Consider the following 21,795-nt stretch of genomic DNA (forward strand, 5'->3'; position numbering starts at 1 on the left):
AGGTGGGCTGAGTAAAGCCCAGCCCATGATGTCACACTTTCAGGGCCCTGGACTGGGACCTGGTGAAGCAGGAGTGCTCAGAGACCCCTACGCACCTCAGATTTCCTTATGCCTAGCCCTGCCTAGGAGATCACCAGTGAGGAAGCCAGCCTAACTGAACCCCGTTCAGCGGGTCCTGAACACACAGAACTAAAAGTGAGACTGGAGCAGCAGGCCCTGACCACTAGACCTGCTGAGTGAACAGACAACTTGGCTATGGAGTCCATGCGCTGATTATGAACAGCCTGGAACAAGAGCTCTTGCTCATGTCAGTGGCAGGATATGAGTCTCTGAGACATTCCCTTCTGCACTTGTTGGGATGTATCGAGTCTTTAGGTGCTTAAACCAACATGTCACACTGCCTCTCAAAGACTGAGAGGTGGGATAGACATTTATGAAATCCATTATTGTTTGCAGTGTTGTTAGTCCTAGGATAGAGAGACAAGGTGGGGGAGGTAATATCTTTTATTGGACCTTGTCTCTATAGAATCCATGTTAGTCTCTTAATATTCTGCGAATGCGAAAAGGGGATTTTTCAACTTCCTCTTTAGTCATGAAATTTTGGCAGCAATTTGGAGGGCAAGACAGGGGAACAGAAACTGCCGAAGTATGGAAAAATAAAATATATATTGAAGGGGGAAATGGCCTGTTCTGCAACCAATCAGCACATGATCCTGCTATAAAAGGGAGGGAGAGAGCACTCTGTAACTGAGAAATTGACATGTCTCATCCCCATCAGAGAAATATTCTTTTCCATCCCTGCAGTGACTGGAGACTTAGGAGCGTTGGGTAAGTGATTCCCTTCCAGTCTGTGCATTATTCTCCTGGGATGTAACCTGCATTGCCATTAACACAGCCCTGCACCAATCAGCAATATTCAAGTAGGATTAAATACATTTCAGCCTATAAACCAGGCCTCTTTAAATTACTAGATTGGGGCCTGGCTGTCATTTTGTCTATCCCCATATATCCTGCCTCCCTTCTCACTGTCCTAAGAATATATAATGAACTAATTAGGGCTATCTTGTGCATAATCCTGAGCAAGGGGATAGAACCCAGGACACCTGACTGCCAGCCCCACTTCTCTATCTCAGTAGACCCCACTTCACTACCAGAACTGAGAACAAAAACCTAGGAATCTTGACTCGAAGTGCCCCCTGCTCTAACCACTAAGACACCACTCCCCTTCCAGACCTTAGGGGGGAAAAACAGGAATCCTGGGTTTCCCAGCTCCCCTTCCCTCAAGTTTAGACTCAACTCCCTGCATGGAGCTGGGAACAGAACCCTGGGGTTAGTCAGCTTTGCTTTCCCTTATAATCCTGACAGGGTCAGTTGCCTCAGCACTATTTTATTCTGGGATTCTGTTCTTCCACAGATCAGTAGCTGTTTGACAATGGATCTTTCAACTAGAATCAGTTGATTATTACATGAAAAATGGACTTTTTTAAAATGGGAAATTTTGTTGGAAAAAAATTGTTTTCAACTCTCCAATTTTCTGGGCAAAAGCAGAAAACAAAAAAAAAGTCATTGTCTGTTTGGGCTTTTTATGTTTGCTTGTTATTCCTTGCTTTATTGCCTTTCCATTTCCCACCATTTCACAGTGAAATGGAAGGTTGAAAAGGGGAAGGGGAAATGAAAAACAAAAAGTGTCAAACCCAAACATTTCCAGGATTTTTTTTTCTTTGGTGAAAATTAAATTAAAAATAAAAATAAAAAAAATGGAATGCAAATGGCTTCACATTTTTCTTGCAAAAATTCCTATTTAAACCAAGAGTTGCCATTCATTAAATATTTTATTTAATTACTTTTGGGATGGCAGGAGCCCTACCATACTTAAGGTTCCATCAGGCTGTTTGTTAAAATCAGATTTTTCAAAGTGTTCAGAAATCTACATATATTATCCAATTATCCTAAAAATGGGTATGACAATACAGCAACGGTTCTCAGCCTGTGGCCCACGTGCTGCATGCAGCCCAATTAGCACACAGCTGTGGCCCAGCTCAGCTATGTGCTAAAGGCCACGAGCTCTGGGCTGCCCTGCCGCGTGGCGGTCTCTGGGCTGCCATGCACCGGTCTCCAGGCTCTAGGCTACTGCACGGTCGTCTCCAGGCTGCCATGCAGCAGTCTCTGGGCTCCGGGATCCTGGCAGGGTCTGGGCCCTGGCTGCTGCACAACTCTGCACAGCGGGTTGGGATCCAGGGTCCCGGGAGGGTCTGGGATCTTGGCAGGATCCTGGGTCAGGGTCCTGGCTGCTCCCCAGCCCCGCGCAGTGGGGCTTGGGGTCCCCATGGGGTCCAGAGTTGGGGTCTCCTGCCTGCCCCCTGCCTAGCTCTCCGCTCCTGGCCCCACACTGTGGAGGGGTCTTTGGGCGGAGGGTGCCGAACATAGGAGTTTGGGGGTGGAGGGCACTATGGTTCTCAACGTGCAGCCCAGCTAGCTCTTTGTGGGCCACATATGCAGCCCACAATGATAAATAAGTTGAGAATCATGCAGTAGAGCCATTTGCAACAATTTAGTGGAACAAATTTGAGGTATTTTGGTCTGTGGGTTCCTGAGCTAGTTTCCCCAAAACAACTTCCTTTGAATTTTTACAATGCTCTAAAATGCACGTACACAGTTGGATTGGCTGGAAAATTGCTATGCTAGTTGAGGGTCCAGAGTAGACATTGGGGTACACATTTGGAGTAATTTGGTTAAAGTGTTCCCGAAACACAGCCTCCCTAAAATGACAAGGTTTCAACTTTCAGAGTATCTGAAATCCCCATGGTGATGCAGATTGACTTGATAGTTGCTATGCCAGTTAAGAGCCCAGAGTGGAGCTTTAGATGTAAATTTGGGGTCACTTGATCAAGGGATCCCTGAGATACAGACCCACCCCAAATGATCTGCTTTTGATTTTTAATGTGTGCTAAAATTTAAATGCAGAGTTAGGTAAATTGGAAAATTGGTTTGTGCATTGGAATTGTGGGAGAGCCAAGAGCATGGTCAGTCCATGGCACAGGCACACAGTACTGAGACTGGGGACTGCTGAGAATGAGTGTGTGTAACGCACAGGCTTTACTGTACTGCAGCATTTGACTTTGGCCTAAAAAAATGAAGAAAAGCAGAATAGAGGAAACGTGGATTTGTGTTGGATGACTCTGTGAACACGCTAGCTCAAATAGAGCTAGCACATCTGTCCACCCATGCTGGGAAGCATGCTCCTAGCTGCCTTGTAGACATACCCTGTGTTGGGCGCTCATGCATACTAGTGCAAGGCAGGATAACTCGGCCAGAAGGGCACAGGACCATAGAGAAACAGGGTGGGATGGTTACTAAAGATGCTCAGTAGCTATTTCAGAAGCTGTATAGTTTTCACTGTGTGCAACCCACTGAGCAGGTCACTCCCAACCACGCTTAGAGTGTGGAGCGTATCAGAGCACGGGGGGAAGAAGGTTATATATAAAAGATAGTCTTGCAGACTCTGTCGCTGATCAACTCAGGACCAGGAGATGTGTCTGCTGTGAGGGCTGGCTCCCAATACTGGTATTACTTTGGCTATAGGTGAGTGCTATTCTAGCTTTACTTTACTATAAAAGCCCTCCATTAGGATGGTTGGTCCACCACAGTGTGTCTTACAGACCTTTAGAGCAGTGGTTCTCAACCAGGGGTCCAAGTCCCCCTGGGGGCCTGCGAGCAGGTTTCAGGGGGGCGCCAAGCAGGGCCAGGATTAGACTTACTAGGGCCCAGGATAGAAAGCTGAAGCCCTGCTGCATGGGGTTGAAACCTGGGCCCTGAGCCCCGCCACTCGAGGCTGAAGCCAAAGCCTGAGCAATGTAGCTTTGTGGGGGCTCCTGTGGCATGAGGCCCCAGGCCATTACCCTGCTTGCTACCTCCTAACACCAGCCCTGACTTTTATACGTAGAAAAAAAGTTATTGTGGCACAGATGGGCTGTGGAGTTTTTATAGCACATTGGGGGGGCCTCAGAGAGAAAAAGGTTGAGAACCCCTGCTTTAGAGGAGAACTCTGAGGGGAACACTTGTTACCCCTAGAGATTGTACAGCCTGTGGAATTGACATTTAGCTATTAGCTAATGCTTCAGTTGTGGATTCTGTCTCAGGTAAAGAGAATGGGGCAGCACTTAGTGAGGTGGGGGTTTGTACATTCTTGCCTGACATAGCTGGGTTTATGTGGGAAAGATATTGCCCTGTGGAGTGAGAGCCTTATAGAAATCCAAGGAATGGATATTTTATATGCTGCTCCCAATACCTAGATCACTTTGGATATAGGCCATAGATTTCTGCTTCACCTGCAACTGAGAGGACCAGTCAGCTATTAACCCGAATGCTGGAATGCTGCTAGCTGTGCAGATTATTCCAGACAGTTTGTTTGCTGACAGGGTTTTCGGATGTTTGAAAAGACTGAGATGCTGCCATTCTCCTCCAGCTCTGAAGAGTTCAGGCAACACACGCTTGCATGTTATGACTGCAGACTGAGAAATCATCATCAGAGGGGAAGGTGTTTTCATATATGTACTAAAGTATAGGAACTGTTATATTGAAACCTTATATCTGAATGTATATGAGAGGAACAAAGTGGGAAGGAAGTCTGTATTAGGTAAACGAATTGTATGCAGCGTAGGTGTAGTCCCAGGATACTAGAGATCTCTGACCTGAGGAAGAGCTCTGTGTGACAAGCTTTCGAGCCACACAGAGCTCTTCCTCAGGTCAGAGATCTCTAGTATCCTGGGACTACACCTACGCTGCATACAATTCGTTTACCTAATACGGACTTCCTTCCCACTTTGTTCCTCTCATATACATTCAGATATAAGGTTTCAATATAACAGTTCCTATACTTTAGTACATATATGAAAACACCTTCCCCTCTGATGATGATTTCTCAGTCTGCAGTCATAACATGCAAGCGTGTGTTGCCTGAACTCTTCAGAGCTGGAGGAGAATGGCAGCATCTCAGTCTTTTCAAACATCCGAAAACCCTGTCAGCAAACAAACTGTCTGGAATAATCTGCACAGCTAGCAGCATTCCAGCATTCGGGTTAATAGCTGACTGGTCCTCTCAGTTGCAGGTGAAGCAGAAATCTATGTCTGTTCAGTAAAAGGTTTCAGAGTAGCAGCTGTGTTAGTCTGTATTCACATCCAATGAAGTGAGCTGTAGCTCACGAAAGCTTATGCTCAAATAAATTGGTTAGTCTCTAAGGTGCCACAAGTACTCTTGTTCAGTAAAAGATATTACTTCACCCATCTTGTCTCTGTGAGGAACCCCAGTAAATTTACCGCTTAACAGTTTTTGCTGAAGTTATTCATAGTGTTCCAAACGCTATTTACAATACTTTCTGTGAGCATTAAATCTTTGTTTTACTGAGCGATTGTCTTTATATACAGCGCTACAGTACAGTAGCACTTTAGTGAAGATGCGACTGCGCCATTAATCCACCTCCCTGAGAGGCAGTACGCACAGGTGCCAACTTTCAGCTTTCCCTGCGGGTGCTCCATCCCCACACCACCCCGAGGCCCCACCTCCACTCCACCCCTTCCCCAAGGCCCCACCCAATCCTCTTCCAGCCTCCACTCCGTCCCCTCCCCTGAGCACGCTCTGCCTCTTTTCTCCCCTCCCTCCCCCCAGCACCTCCCACCCGCTGCCGAACAGCTGATCAGTGGTGGGCAGGAGGTGCTGGGGGGATGGAGGAAGAGCTTACGGGCGGGGTCTGCTGAACGTCTAAACTATTTTTTTCCCTTGGGTGCTCCAGCCCCAGAGCACTCACGGAGTTGGTGCCTATGGGCAGTAGCTATGTCGACAGCAGAAGCTCTCCCACTGATAAAGTGTTGGATCATATTAAAGAAGTTCTGTATTAAAATCACAAATGAGTTTGATTCCCCATAGTTTAAATTCCAGGGTATTACTAAGTAAGAGGTCTCTTGGTTTTTGGTACTGTTTCTCTCCCTTTATGTGTGAAACTTGCAAGCTGCTAATTGCGTTAGTACATTCTAAGACAGAGTCTGTTCTCAAAGCAATTCACACAGAGAGAGACTCAAAGCAACACTCTGTAACAACAGAAACAGCACCCAGAGACTCCCTGCCCTTTTGTTGTATTAACAATTGTGATTAAAATAGAGATAGAGGATGTATGTGGATGGATGCTTGGTGTGAATAATAACTGAATGATCAGGGAGGTGCCAGCCTAAGAATCCAGTGTCCATCGGCTGAAGAAGGCTTCAAGTGGAAATAACCAGAGGACCCCCGGAGGGCAGACTGGAATCCACCCAACAGCCTCAAGAATGGGAGAACCAAAGAACAAGATAACATCTAGCAGCATGGAGCTGTCAGGAATGTGCCATCTGCTGATTGATTCAGCAACAGCATGATGAAGCAATTCCCATAGACGACTGGCATAGGAAGAAATTTCTATAAAAATAGACTCTAGAAAGTGAGAACTTTGGGGTCTGATTCTGCAGACCAACTTCCAGGAGCATCAGATGTGCATCTGACAAGGCCCTGCTCCCTCCTCATGTCCAGGCCACCTGGCCAGTGGCTTGGCATGAGCAACTCTAAGGCTGGTAACTATGATAACAACCTTGCAGAACCTGTGTGTGTGTTTGTATGAATGAATGTGTGAATAAATATGAGATTGAATGGAATGTTATAGCTATAACTAACTGCTTACTATGATTCTTTCTGTATTCACAATAAATGTGGTACTTTGCCTTTTCCCCTTTAATAAGATCCTGCTGGTTTTTATTTTATTGGTATAATAAAAGTGCTGTCCACATAGAGAGTTAGGTCAGTATAATTACATCACCCCACACCCCTGAGCCGCACAATTATGTCGATATAGGTCTGTAGTGTAGACCTGGCCTGAGAAACTGTGTGGTACTCTTTGCAGTTGACTGGGAGCTATTAACACCTATTTATCAGGGTTTTAGATATAGCCCTAAAGTTGAACTCTGTGTAAATGCAAAAAGAAAAGGAGGACTTGTGGCACCTTAGAGACTAACAAATTTATTTGAGCTTAAGCTTTTGTGAGCTACAGTTTACTTCATCCGATGAAGCTCACGAAAGCTTATGCTCAAATAAATTTGTTAGTCTCTAAGGTGCCACAAGTCCTCCTTTTCTTTTTGTGAAGACAGACTAACACGGCTGCTACTCTGAAATCTATGTAAATGCTTTCACAAAAGACAGAACTCTGCCCTGTACTTCAGCAAAGGGCTATGCAGAGGTGCAGGAAGACGGTGAGTGTAATAATTATAGATAATATTGCCCCAGCACACCGATACCCCCTTACACATATTCGGTGCATAGCACAGGTGCATGGCCCTGAGATCAGGGCAAGGGGGCAAGAGCTGAGAATGAGCATTCACTCTCTCTTCTCAAACAGGCACCCTATGAAATTAAAAGGCAACAAGGCTAAAGGTGGCAGATGAAAAAACCTTGGGGTTCTTTACACAATCCATCATTAACCTGTGCAGTTCCTCACCACAGGAAATGCTCATAGTTCCTGGGCACCTTCAACCTGATGTTTAATGACTAGGGCTCTACCAAATTCACAGCCATGAAAAACATATCACAGACCATGACATCTGGTCTCTCCCTGTGAAATCTGGTCTTTTGCCTGCTTTTATGCACTGAGAGGAGAGGAAAGTGATCGGGAAAGTGATTCTGAAGCTCTTAGAGGAGAGGAAAGTGATCAGGAACAGTCAGCATGGATTCACCAAGGGCAAGTCATGCCCAACTAATCTAATTGCCTTCTATGATGAGATAATTTGCTCTGTGGGAAAAGCAGTGGATGTGTTATTCCTTGATTTTAGCAAAGTTTTTGACATGGTCTCCCACAGTATTCTTGTGGGAGGAGAGGTAGATATGCTGGAGGGTAGGGATAGGATACAGAGGAACCTAGACAAATTAGAGGATTGGACAAAATAAATCAACAAGGACAAGTGCAGAGTCCTGCACTTAGGACGGAAGAATCCCATGCACTGCTACAGACTAGGGACCGAATGGCTCGGCAGCAGTTCTGCAGAAAAGGACCTAGGGGTTACAGTGGACGAGAAGCTGGATATGAGTCACCAGTGTGCCCTTGTTGGCCAATGGCATGTTGGGATGTATAAGTAGGGGCATTGCCAGCAGATCAAGGGACGTGATCGTTCCCCTCTATTCGACATTGGTGAGACCTCATCTGGAGTACTGTGTCCAGTTTTGGGCCCCACACTACAAGAAGGATGTGGAAAAATTGGAAAGAGTCCAGCGGAGGGCAACAGAAATGATTAGGGGACTGGAACACATGAGTTATGAGGAGAGGCTGAGGGAACTGGGATTGTTTAGTCTGCGGAAGAGAAGAATGAGGGGGGATTTGATAGCTGCTTTCAGCTACCTGAAAGGGGATTCCAAAGAGGATGGATCTAGACTGTTCTCAGTGGTAGCTGATGACAGAACAAGGAGTAATGGTCTCAAGTTGCAGTGGGGGAGGTTTAGGTTGGATATTAGGAAAAACTTTTTCACTAGGAGGGTGGTGAAACACTGGGATGCGTTATCTAGGGAGGTGGTGGAATCTCCTTCCTTAGGTATTTTAAGTTCAGGCTTGACAAAGCCTTGGCTGGGATGATTTAGTTGGGGATTGGTCCTGCTTTGAGCAGGGGGTTGGACTAGATACCTCCTGAGGTCCCTTCCAACCCTGATCTTCTATGATTCTGTGATTTACCCTATATTATACAGATTTCATGGGGGAGACCAGTGTTGCCCAAATTGGGAGTCCTGATCCAAAAGAGAGTTGCAGGGGGATCGCCCAGCTCTGAAGGCAGCGCCCCACCAGCACCAGCACAGAAGTAAGGGTGGCAATACCATACCATGCTATCCTTACTTCTGCACTGCTGCTAGAGATGGCTCTGCCTTCAGAACTGGGCTCCCAGCCAGCAGCCACCGCGCTCCAGCTGTCCAGCTCTGAAGACAGCGCCACTGCCAGCAGCAGCGCAGAAATAAGGGTTGCAGTACTGCAACCCCCCCAAAAATAACCTTGTGACCACCTCAGAACTCCTTTTTTGGTTAGGATCCCTACAATTACAACACCATGAAATTTCAGATTTAAATAGATAAAATAATGAAATTTACAATTTTTAAAATCCTATGACCGTGAAACTGACCAAAATGGACCCTGAATTTCATAGGGCCCGATTAATGACACTTACATCACACCATCCAATTTATTGCATTTTGCAGGTGGAATTCATCTTCTGACTTTCCTTCAGCCCCTGCTTGCATAAATCCTCTGGACGGAGAATTTGCTGCATCAGAGACCCCAGCTCCAATTCATGCTCTTCCTATCACCATGAAGGCTCCCCTCTTTCTCTACATCCTCTTTGCTCTCCTAGATCTGGGTAAGTCAGGGCTGTTCCTCTGCAGGGACTTGCAACTTAGGTTGTACAAAGTAGCAAGAGTCCAACTTGGTCCTTTGTATAAATTTGTTTATAAATGTCACCAAAAAGCCGCTATCAGAAAAATGGGTCAATTGGACATGTCGAAGGGAAAAGAATAGATTCCTTGTGAAGTCACGAGTTGGCATGACAACACATTGAAATATTCTAGAAATAAGAGGAAATATTGATGCTTGAAGTCCTCAAAGACATGTTTTGATTGGTTCCTTTTTAGAAATGGCTGGAAAATAGGTATTTTATCCCCCGCCAAAAATGTTGTGGGAAAAATCCCCTTTTGAAAATCTTCTGTTGGGAAGTGCTGATTTTCCTGCAGGAAATTTTAAAAATGGGGAATATGCAGCCAGCTGAGACCAGAGTCAGAGCTGGTGTGTGTGTGAAGTGAAATAGAGAAACTTCAACACCGGGAAGCAGGTTTCACCAGATGCTTTCCCTAAGAACCCAGGGGAAGGGGAGGGGGAAGAAAGGGACACATCTACATAAAGAATTTTCTTTCTCCTTTTCTAGGTGCCTGTCTGCAGTGTGAGGTTTGCACTGGCTTTGGCAGGAACTGCACGGGCAGCATGGAGACCTGCAGTTCTGGAGAAGATTCCTGTGCCATCACTGTGTTTGAAAGCCTAATAGGTACATGAGCCAGATCTCACACCAGCATGGTCCAGTGACCAGAGCACACTCGGTTCTATTCCTAGTTCTGGGTGAAGAATGGGGTCTAGTGGGTTGGAGCAGGAGGTAGACTGGGAGTCAGGTTTCCTGGGTTCTATTCCCAGCTCGTGGAATGGGGCCAGTGGGTTGGAGCAGGGATAGTTTTAGGGGTGGGCCAGCTGAGCAACCGCCAAGGGTGCTATGGTCAAGGGGGTGCTGTGCAGCAGCTCAGAGGTGTGCATTGCTGGCTGGTAGGGGAGGGCCACAAACTCACAGAGGTGATCCTCAAGGATGTGAGGGAGATTCCCACACCTGAGCCATTCTTTTTAGATGACAAATCTGAGGAACTGTCCCAGATTGAGGTGTCATTAGAGGAGGTTTTGGAACATATTGGTAAACTAAACAGTAATAAGTCACCAGGACCAGATGGGATTCACCCAAGTTCTGAAGCAAGTCAAATGTGAAATTGCAGGACTACTAACTGTCATCTGTAACCTATCATTTAAATCAGCTTCTGTACCAAATGACTGGAGGATAGCTAATGTGATACCAATTTTTTAAAAGGGCTCCAGAGGTGATCCCAGCAATTACAGGCCTGTAAGCCTGACTTCAGTACTGGGCAAACTGGTTGAAACTATAGTAAAGAACAAAATTGTCAGACACATAGATGAACATTATTTGTTGGGGAAGAGTCAACATGGTTTTTGTAAAGGGAAATCATGCCTCACCAATCTACTAGAATTCTTTGAGGGAGTCAGCAAGCATGTGGACAAGGGGGATCCAGTGGATATAGTGTACTGAGATTTTAAGAAAGCCTTTGACAAGGTCCCTCCTCAAAGGCTCTTAAGCAAAGTAAGCCATCATGGGATAAGATGGAAGGTGCTCTCATGGATTGGTAACTGGTTAAAAGATAGGAAACAAAGGGTAGGAATAAATGGTCAGTTTTCAGAATGGAGAGAGGTAAATAGTGGTGTCCGCGAGGGGTCTCTACTGGGCCCAGTTCTGTTTAACATATTCATAAATGATCTTGAAAAAGGGGTAAACAGTGAGGTGGCAAAATTTGCAGATGATACAAAACTACTCAAGATAGTTAAGTCCCAGGCAGAGTGCGAAGAGCTACAAAAGGATCTCTCAAAACTGGGTGACTGGGCAACAAAATGGCTGATGAAATTCAATGTTGATAAATGCAAAGTAATGCACATTGGAAAACATAATCCCAACTATGCATATAAAATGATGGGGTCTAAATTAGCTGTTACCGCTCAAGAAGGAGATCTTGGAGTCGTTGTGGATAGTTTTCTGAAAACATCCACTCAATGTGCAGCGGCAGTCAAAAAAGGAACAGAATGTTGGGAATCATTAAGAAAGGGGTAAATGATAGGACAGAAAATACCATATTGCCTCTTTATAAATCCATGGTACGCCCACATCTTGAATACTGCATGCAGATGTGGTCGTCCCATCTTAAAAAAGATATATTGGACTTGGAAAAGGTTCAGAAAAGGGCAACAAAAATGGTTAGGGGTATGGAATGGCTGCTGTGTGAGGAGAGATTAATAAGACTGGGACTTTTCAGCTTGGAAAAGAGATGACTAAGGGGGGATATGACAGAGGTCAATAAAACCATGACTGGTGTGGAGAAAGTAAATAAGGAAGTGTTATTTACTCCGTCTCATAACACAAGAACTAGGGACCACCAAATGAAATTAATAGGCAGCAGGTTTCAAACAAACAAAAGGAAGTATTTTTTCATACAACACACAGTCAACTGTGGAACTCCTTGCCAGAGGATATTGTGAAGGCCAAGACTATAACAGTGTTCAAAAAAGAACTAGATAAGTTCAGAGAGGAAAGGTCTGTCAATGCCTATTAGCCAGGATGGGCAGGGAGGGTGTCCCTAGCCTCTGTTTGCCAGAAGCTGGGAATGGGTGATAGGGGATGGATCACTTGATGATGACCTGTTCTGTTCACTCCCTCTGGGGAACCTGGTATTGGCCACTGTCGGAAGACAGGATACTGGGCTAGATGGACCTTTGGTCTGACCCAATATGGCCATTCTTATGTTCTTATGACACGTGGAGGGAAGTGCCCTGATTTCTTCCTGCTTTCTCCCAGCACAGGAATGGGGGTGCAAAGAGTGACACACATATACTGCTTGCCCCCTGCCCCAATGTTCCTCCGTGCCCCCCTAGGAGGCTGTGAAGGGGGAAACACAGGTGCTGACTTTCCAAAGTGTGTGGGGGTGCTTGACCTCTGGCTCCCCCCAGGTCCTGCCCCTACTCCATCCCTTCCTCCAAGGCTCCACCCCTGCCCCGCCTCTTCCCACCCCCACTCCACCTCTTCCTGCCCAGTTCTGCCCCTCCCACAAGCACCGCGTCCTCACTCCTCCCCCTCCCTCAGAGCCTCCTGCACGCTGTAAAACAGCTGATCGTGGCAGGCAGGAGATGCGGGGAAGGAGAGGGAGACACTGATCCACGGGGCAACTGATGGGTGGGAGATGCTGGGGAGGAGGGGGGAGCTGATGGGGGGGTGAATGGATTTGGGGCAAAGGGGACACAGTGCAGGGTTTAGGGTCACAGGAGGGGGTGCAGGGGTTGGGGCAAAGGGGGTACAGTGCAGCACAAAGGGTGGCAATACACCATATACAATGGCACTCTTACTTCTCCGCTGCTGCTTGTGGCAGCCTTTAGAGTTAGGCACCAAGCTAGCAGCTGCCAGTCTCCAGCCGTCCAGCTAGTGCTTAATTTGTGCCGAGACTTTGCTGGAGCTGAGCTCCTTTCAATATAAATTAAGCACGGGGGAGGGGGGACAGGCTGCTGGGCCCTGGTGGAGTGGGAAGCCTTGGGGGCCAGAGGTGATGTGGGGTGGGGAGCCCATGGTGGCCAGGGGAAATGGGGGTGGGGGCACCGTGCCCACGAGGCACCAAAATACAAGTTCGCCCAGGGCGCCATTTCCCCAAAGGCCAGCCCTGGGTTGGAGCAGGGTGTGGGCTAGGACTCAGGTCTCCAGGGTTCTATTACTGACTCTGTGACCTGAGGCAAGTCTCCGTGCTTCAGTTTCCGCATGGGTAGAGTAAAGATAAAGACACACAGCCATCTTTTTGTGGAGTATGGGGATAGGGTGGCAGAGTTGGTGAGTAAACATCGGTCTTCTCCTTTTGTACAGTGGGATTCAATATACAGCAGGTAACCAAGTCCTGCATGGCATCCAGTGAGTGCAGAGCTAGCCCTGTTGTTGTGAGGTTTGGGGAGGAAACAGCAATAAGGAAGAGCACCACCTGTTGTGTGGGGGATGCCTGCAGTACAGACTCCGTTACAAGTACGTATCCCTCTTTTTATCTCCCCACCCTGCTACCACTCCCACACCAATTCTTCCTCTTCATTACCTTCCCCTCCTCCCCCTGCCCATCTGTACCCCTCTTTTCTGGAACAGTATCTGCAATGAGCCCCTAAGAACAGTCTCCTGCCCCGCAGGGGGTGCTGCAGTGAATTATACTGACCCCCGAGAACAGTCCTACTGCCTGCAGGGGTGCTCCATTGAATAGCACTGGGTCCCTGGGGGAAGAGGTGGAATTAAGTGAATGTGGCTCTGGACTGCCACAAACTGCAGCTAATTCCACATGGGGCATGGTTCAATTGGTCTGTGCTGTAAACTGATGCCACTAACCTTGCTACCTCCAATGTCTCCTGAGCTCCTGTTTGGGGGATGTGGGGCTGAGCTGTTCAACCCTAACCTGCTCTCTCTGTCCTGAAGCCTATTCTGGAACATCCCCCAAGTTGACTGCATTTGCTCTGCTTCTCTATAGTGCCCCCAGCAGACACAACCTCAAATGGCTGGCGTTGCCCTGCCTGCTCTTCTGTGTTTATTCCATGCAGCGAAGAGACCTTAGACTGCACTGGATCTGAGACCCAATGCATCGCAGTAACCGGAAGCATAGCAATGGGTAACTTTAATGTATTTATTCTGGTATGCTATTTGCTTTCTTATTGTTTCCTCTCACTTATGGTCTGGGAGATAAGGGGTTTGGCTTGGACTCCAGACATCTGGGTTCTAATACTGGACAGCAACTGGCCTATTGTGTGACCTCAGGCAAGTCTCTGTGTCTGTTTCCCCTTGGACTAGATCTCTTGCTATTGGGGGCCCTGTTGTGCCAGGCACTGCACAGACACAAACTGAGATTGGGAGGGTTCCCTGTTGTGCCAGGCACTGCACAGACACAGCCATTCACCATTCCACAGATTTTACCATCTAAATAGTAAAGGAAGGATTATTATCTCCATTGAACAGATGAGGAAACTGAGGCCTGGAGAGATTAAGGCTGGTATCTTCAAAGGATTTTGGGGAGTTAGGGACCCAGATCCATTAAAATTCAACCACCACCTATGTTACACTCCTTTGAAAAATCTGCATCTAAGTGATGTGCCCAAGGTCAATCAGGGAGTCTGTGGCAGAGCCAGGAATTGAATCCAGATATCCTGAGTCCCAGGCCAGTGCCCTAATGAGCACAAGGCCTCTCTTCTTAGAGATCCCACTCCCTGCCACCAACCATGAATTGTTTCGTTGCTCAATGAAGAGTGGGACTAATACAAAGCCCGCTGAAGTGAATGGGTGTCATCAGTGGGTTTTAGATCTGGGGTCCCAATGATTTGTCCAAGGGCACACAGTGAGCCTGCATCAGAGCCGTGGAGGGGGAGGCTGTTGGGGCCTAGATGAGAAGGGGGAAGCAGAGCAGACAAAGAAGTGAAGGACATGGAGGGCTTACATGGAGCTCTGGGGAATGGAGCAAAGGGGAAGCCTAGATGAACTGCAGGAAACAGAGCAGAGGATAAAAGCTGAGGCTGCTGTGGTTTGTTAGGGGGCTTATTCCTTCACCCACTTACTTCACTGGTCCTTCTCGCATGAACAGAGAGCAACAATACCCAAAGTCCAAAGGTGCAAACAATTCGATGTTTATTGGGGTGAACTTCCAGCAAGCATGATTCCAGTTTCCTTCCTTAGTGTCCCCCTTCCCAGCTCTGACACCACAGAGCCTTACACCTGTGTCCCTATTCCCATTCCTGCCCTTAGCAAAACATGGTTCCTATTCCCCGCCCCCACACACACTCACTTTCTGATTGACTGCAGACTATATAGTAAAACTTGACTTCTGCTTAGCTATACCTTAACCAATCATTTTGCTGAAATTTAACTAACCAATCCTAACATATTGTAACATGATTATTTAACCAATTATATCCCACCACCTTAATTAATTTACACCCAGCAAAATTAATTGTACAGCAGACAGAAACAATCACAAAACCAGACAGAGATTATACAGACAAACAATAGGGAAATAGGGACTACAGTGATAGAACAACACAGAAATGAGGATTTCACATCCCAGCTATTGATAAGTGAGTTCTTGCCAGACAGGATGCTATCAAACTAAGCTTCCTTTTACATCTTCTAGGCACTTCCCTTTCTCTGGAGGTGATAGGCATTATCAGGACAGGATTGTATTCCTAACAGCCCAATAGTACCTTATTTCAGTGTGACTAGTTTGGAATGTGAGGCGGTGACCATTTGCTTCCCAGTTTATGGCTGCCTCTGTTGCTTAGCCAAAGGCCTTAGCCTAAGAACAGGGCCTCAGACAGTTACAGCAAGAGAAGGCTCTTACTCCGACAGACAGTGACTTTGATTCTTTCTTTTATACCTCTATAACTAGCTAAGTGATAAGAATACACCTAAATTCTTAGAGTATAGGCCTTTACAGACAGGCCTGAATATCTACATCCTAACATGGTTTAGATGGGCAGGAGGTGTGGATTTATGGGTAATGGTGACAGAAGGAGACAAAACTTCCTTGACACTGACCAGCTGCTTCTTTTTCCTGGGGCAGGTTCGTTTCCTTTACAGGCCACTTTGAAGGGTTGCGCCACTGAATCCATGTGCACCCTTTTAAAAGGAGATTCAAAGACCTTCGGAGACAACATACAGATAACCACAGCCACATGCAGGCCAGCCCCTGGCAGGTCTGAACTGACTAAGGGACCAGGCCTGGGTGCAAGTGGCACAGCTAAGGGACCAGCCCCTACTGTAACCAGCCGGATTAAGGGACCAGCCCCCAGTGCAAGTGGCATAGCTAAGGGACTAGCCCCTGGTGCAGCCAGCCCAACTAGGGGTGCAGCCCCTTTTGCGGCTGGCATGACTCCAAGACCATCTGGGCTTCTCGTCCTCCCAGTCCTCACAGGGTTATTCCTGGTGAAGCTCCTCCCTTGATCCCCACATTATGCACTGGCGACACTGCACTGAGTAACACCTGTTCAGCTTGCATTTGCCTTTCTCAGCTGCTGCTTTTCCATTCCAGAGACTCTCACTTTCTAGATGGATTTGCTTCCCCTTTAGTTTGTTGCACTGAATAAAACAAACTGGAGATCAAAAAACTCTGGAATTGGCTGAATTATTTTGACAGGAAAAATTTGTCCAAAACCTGATTAGATTTATGGAGTCCCCTAGTGATGAAATTCGACAGCACAGTCAGGGAGCTACAGAGTCTGGGAGAACCACAGGGTGTGCCTGCGTCCAGCAGCCTTAATAAAAGATCTTCTATTCATCAAAGCAAATCCTGCCACTTCTACTGGTGGTGCACCCTACAGTAGGTAGCTGTAAATTTACAGGTTTCAGAGTAGCAGCTGTGTTAGTCTGTATCTGCAAAAAGAACAGGAGTACTTGTGGCACCTTAGAAACTAACAAATTTTTAACAAATTTACAGTCTACTTTGAAAATTATTGTTCAAAATGTGGAAGAGAATTTTTGTGGCAGAGCTGGGAACAGAATCCTGGACGCCAAGGCCCCACCCCAGCACTTGCATTGGAATTACTCATGTTTACACTTAGGCATCACACTTAAGTAGCTTCCTGAAGTGGAACCTAAGGTGGCAGTCTATTAGCTCATGTGTTGTGCAGATTTGGGGCACATGGAGCTTTTCTCTGAGGTAAAAAAAAGCCCTTGATTTTCCCACTTAGTTCCCTCTAAGCAACAGAAGCAGGTGGGAGGGAGCATAATTAGACAGACAAGGAGGGGAAGCAAATAAAATAAGGGGGAAGGAGGATTTCTGCCCTGGGAAATGTTCCCATTCCAGGAACCACAGGTGCCGACTCCATGAGCGCTCCGGGGCTCCAGCATCCACAGAAAAAAAGCATGGGTGCTCAGCACCCACCAGCTACAACTGTTCCATGCTGCTGCCGATCAGCTGTTTGGTGGCTGAGGGAGGTGCTTGCGGAAGGGCGGAGAGTGGCAGGTGGAGCAGGGCGGGAAGAGGCGGAGTGAAGGCAGGGCCTCAGGGGAAGGGGCGGAGTGGTGGTGGGGCCTTGGGGTGACGCAGGGGTGGAGCACCCTCCCCCCGCCGGGAAAAATAAATCAGTGCATGTGCCAGGAACAATCAGCTCCTGTGTAATAAACACCATGATTAGAGCTGGTTGAATTTTTTTTGACACTTTTTATGTTGAAAGTTCTTTAAAAAAAGATGAACATTTTGTGGTGTTTTTTTTTTTTAAACTTTCCATGTTTTGGGGATGAAGCCCCCAAATTCCAGGAGGTGTTTCCTGTTTTCATCTTTTTTCAGCAGCAAAATGGAAAAAGGGACGCGTGGGAGGAAAACACCAGAACATGTCCATTTTGAACATTTTTTGAAAGCAGAAAAGCTTTGATTAAAATTTTCTACCAAAAAAAAGTGAAACAAACAAACAAAATCTCCCTTTTTAAAATTATTTCGAAAATGTTCTCCCAAAACTATTCTGTTTTTCAGCCAGCTCTGGAGATCATGACTAAGGCTAAGATTTTGTCATGGATATTTTTAGTTAAAGTCACAGGCAGGTCACGGGCAAAAAAGAAAAATTCACAGAAGCCCTGACCTGTCCGTGACTTTGACTAAAAATATCTGTGACAACATGGGGATCTGCTGGTCCCCACATCTCCTGAAGCAGGGCAGCTGCACAGGGGCTAGGAGCTGCCACAGCCCCTGGAGCTGTGGGGTACCCCTGCCGCCTGCAGCTCCGGGGGTCCCCCACTGCTTATGGCAGCTGGGAGCTCCGGGTTACCCCTGCTACCCGCAGCTCCAGGGGCTGTGGCAGCTGGGAGCTCAGGGATTCCCCCATAGCCCCCGGCAGCTAGAGCTGTGGGGTACCCCTGCCGCCCGCAGCTCTGGGGGCTAGGAGCTAAAGGGTTCTACCACCACTGCTCCCAGCAGCCAGGAGCTCGGGGGTTCTGCCGCCGCCCTCAGTGGCCGGGAGATGCGGGGTTTCCCCCGCCACTGCCCTTAGTGGCCGGGAGCTGCAGAATTCCTCTGGCTGCGGGGAGCTCTGGGGGTTCACCCGTCTGCTGGGAGCTCTGGGGGATGCCCCCGTGGGCAGTGGGGGACCCTGAAGCTCCCGATCACCACAGGCTGAAGTCACGGACATTGTTGGAAGTCATGGATTCCGTGACTTCCGTGACTAAATCGTAGGCTTTATCATTACCATAATCCTCCACATATTTCACTTATGTGCTTAATTTTGCTACCATGAGGTGTCCCATTGACATTGACAGAAAAAATTAGGGAGTACAGGTGTGTGTGTTTGTGTTTGTGGTGGGAAGGGGGGAATTAAAGTTTTTGGTTCAGAAAACCTTTAAAATTGAATGTTTTCTAAACAAAAAAAAATTGTCTGTGGGGAAACATTCCTTCCCATCCACCCATTTCTGACCCATTTCTCCATTCCTTTTTTCAGCAGCAAAATGGGTGTGAGGGGGGGAAATGAAAGGTTGGTAGAACACAAAATTTCCTATTTCCAATTTTTTCCTCTGGCATTTATATTACATTGTAAATGATATAGTATAAAAGTCCAAATGAAAAAGTCAAAATGAAACATTTTGACCTTGTTGAAATATTGTGATAATTTTGCTGTCAAATCTTTTAGTGAATCTAATATACCTCAAAAGTTTTGATTTTGTTGATTCAGCATTTTCTTGGGGGTGGTGACAGGAAGGGGGCTCTTCTGTTGGAACTATTTTGACTAGCTCTAATGTTTACTACTTTACTAGCCCAAGCTACAAACCCTGGCCACAGTGTAATTGCTGCCAGCAACAGACAGAAAGTGGAGATGAACGTAGTCTGGGGCTTCCTACAGGAAGGGCAGATTGAGGGAGGGTGACATTCTGTACCTCATAGTAGCATCCCGGCACCCCCATATTCACCATGGTGATATGATTATGATATGTTTTGTACAAAGTATACCTTGCGAGGTAACAGCAGTGGAGTAGCTAGACAGTGTTAATGGCTCATCCACACCCATCAGGGAAATAATCCATTATCCCAGAGATTGTATGCAATGGAGAATTCTCAGAGAGCGCATGTATGCAATGGAGATTGCTTGACCAATGGGGACTGACTGAACCCCACATCACAGCATAGATCTTTCCAGCAATCTGGAAGAAACTATAAAAGAGGGGAAGTGACATCATCACTTGGCCTCACTCCCCACAACTCAACACCAGGAAACACGGCTGGAGGACAAAGACTTTGAACTGGAGGAAGGTGGCCCCAGGCTGTGAAGAGTCCCAAGCCTGTGTTTTGAAGACCTGTAACCTGCTTGTACCATCTGTCAGAGGGAGACACTGCTTGAGACAAATCCTGCATAGTTTGTAGAACTTAGACTGCAAATTTATTTTTATTTCTTAAGTAACCAACTTTGATCTCTATGCCTGCTGCTTATAATCACTTAAAATCTATCTTTCTGTAGTTAATAAATCAGGCTGTCAGCCCCAGGGCGAGGTGGGGGGCCTCCAGCTGTCAGTGCTCCACAATGCCACACACATTTAAGTCAGTGGAAGTGTGCCTGGTGAGGATGCACAATGCCGACAGAGGAGGCATAGTGTGAACATGAACCACCACAGTACTTACTCCGGTGTCTGTATGTCAGCCTAACTTAGGTCAACTTAATTTTGTAGTGTAGACTTGCCCTTAGAGTTTGAAAGAACTGTGCAGCTCACACCCATCTTGAGATGAGACTGTCTTAATGGAACAACAACTGAGTGTTGATGCTCCAGCAATGGAAACAGTCAAAGAAGATATGAGCTATCTCAGAGGAATAGTGTTGGGCAGGCGTTGTGGCCATTTTGGCTACTTGCCAAAAGCCAGAGCAACCACACCCAATTTGTGTTATTTGTATATTTAGTCAGCAAAAGAAATGCTCACAAGCCTAATATTTGCATGTATTGTTATCTTTCTTTGTAGATGAGCAGAAGTTGCTTGCTGCATTAGTTCACCAGCAATAAAAAGCTGCAATTGGTCAGATTTGTCCTTGTGACGTTCTGTACCTTTATGGGAACACCGTACAGCCCCATGTTCATCTTTATAAAATGATTGTGTGGTATCGAATGCAAAGTTTGTCATGTTAGGTGTCTTCGGAAAACTCATGATGCACTGAGCATTGTTATTATAGTGATGTTATAGTAATTGTTGTTACAGCAATCTTATAGTAATTACAGGTTATAATTTCATGTATATAGTTATGAGGTGAAAATGTGTCTTCATGGTTTAAAATAATCCCAGGCAAAAACTCTCCAAGAGCAGAGAGGCAGTTCACACCTCATCAGGGCATGTATGGGACAAACCCAGCCCAGCCTCACAGGAACAAAGGACGCTGGCCTAGGCAGCAACAAAGGGATCTGTTGGACTTTTGAGTGAGTCACCCCCCCCTTCCTTTGGTCAGTTTGGGACTGCGATGAGGTAATACTCTGAAGGGGGGGCAAAGCCAAGGGGGAAAAAATAACATGATAAAAAGGAGAGACGTTTGCCATGATCTTCCTCTCTCTTCCACCTACATCTACAGACACCATCACCAGCAAGCGACTGAAGCGCTGATCAAAGGGATGAGCCTGAAGGGCAACCAGCCAGCCTGTGGTGAGAAGCATCTAAGTTTGTAAGGGCACTGAATGTATTAAGATCAGCTTAGAATGTGTTTTGTTTTTATTTCATTTGACTAAATCTGATTTGTTATGTTTTGACTTATAATCACTTAAAATCTATCTTTACAGTTAATAACTCTGTTTGTTTATTCTATCTGAAGCAGTGCATTTGGTTTGAAGTGTGTCAGAGACTCCCCTTGGGATAACAAGCCTGGTGCATATCAATTTCTTTGTTAAATTGACGAACTAATATAAGCATGCAGCATCCAGCGGGCATAACTGGACACTGCAAGATGGAGATTCCTGGGGTTGTGTCTGGGACCGGAGATATTGGCTAGTGTCATTTGGTTGCACAATCCAAGGAGCAGCTTACATGCCAGAAGCTGTGTATGAACAGCCCAGGGGGTTCTCACAGCAGAGCAGGGTAAGACTGGTTCCCAGAGTCAAGGATTGGAGTGACCTAGCAGATCCCTGGTCTGGATAACACCAAAGGGTTACCACAGTCCTCCCTTGCACTTACAGGGAAATGGTAACATTTTAGGACTCTATAGGCTATTTCGCGATAGGTAGGTTCAGGGGGCTGGCACTGGTGACCTACCATGTCCCATCTTGTGCTCCTAGATAGTCTAGGAATGAAGAATTGCTAGACTGGATCAGACCCAAGGTCCATCTAGCCCAGTATCCTGTCTCTGACCATGGCCAGTGTCAGATTCATGGAGTTTAAGGCTATAAGGGACTAATAGACCATGTACTCTGGCTTCCTGT

General features: G+C 46.6%; 1 protein-coding gene across 2 annotated transcripts; it reads left to right on the plus strand.

Annotated features, from left to right (window-relative positions):
- Positions 1–762: 762 nt before the first annotated feature.
- On the plus strand, positions 763–21,155 carry LOC311511786 (phospholipase A2 inhibitor and Ly6/PLAUR domain-containing protein-like). Of its 2 annotated transcripts, none has more exons than XM_084612646.1 (6): positions 763–828; positions 9,251–9,408; positions 9,970–10,086; positions 13,270–13,422; positions 13,910–14,047; positions 20,955–21,155. In XM_084612646.1, exons 2-6 carry the CDS (start codon positions 9,360–9,362, stop codon positions 20,984–20,986), a joined length of 489 nt encoding a protein of 162 aa, XP_084468772.1. In that variant the 5' UTR covers positions 763–828; positions 9,251–9,359; the 3' UTR covers positions 20,987–21,155. The 2 variants fall into 2 exon arrangements, with proteins under 2 accessions (XP_084468772.1, XP_084468771.1); XM_084612645.1 differs by lacking the exon at positions 20,955–21,155 and adding an exon at positions 15,986–16,491.
- Positions 21,156–21,795: the final 640 nt, after the last annotated feature.

The sequence above is a fragment of the Lepidochelys olivacea genome (genome assembly GCF_965140295.1).
Source record: "Lepidochelys olivacea isolate rLepOli2 genome assembly, chromosome: 23".
Taxonomy (NCBI): Eukaryota; Metazoa; Chordata; order Testudines; family Cheloniidae; genus Lepidochelys; species Lepidochelys olivacea.

Excerpts from the sequence above, each read along its gene's own strand:
- LOC311511786 (XM_084612645.1), top strand. The coding sequence starts at position 9,360 with ATGAAGGCTCCCCTCTTTCTCTACATCCTCTTTGCTCTCCTAGATCTG. Across the intron at positions 13,423-13,909 it reads CAGTACAGACTCCGTTACAA|TGCCCCCAGCAGACACAACC; the intron begins GTACGTATCCCT and ends GCTTCTCTATAG. Across the intron at positions 14,048-15,985 it reads AACCGGAAGCATAGCAATGG|GTTCGTTTCCTTTACAGGCC; the intron begins GTAACTTTAATG and ends TTCCTGGGGCAG.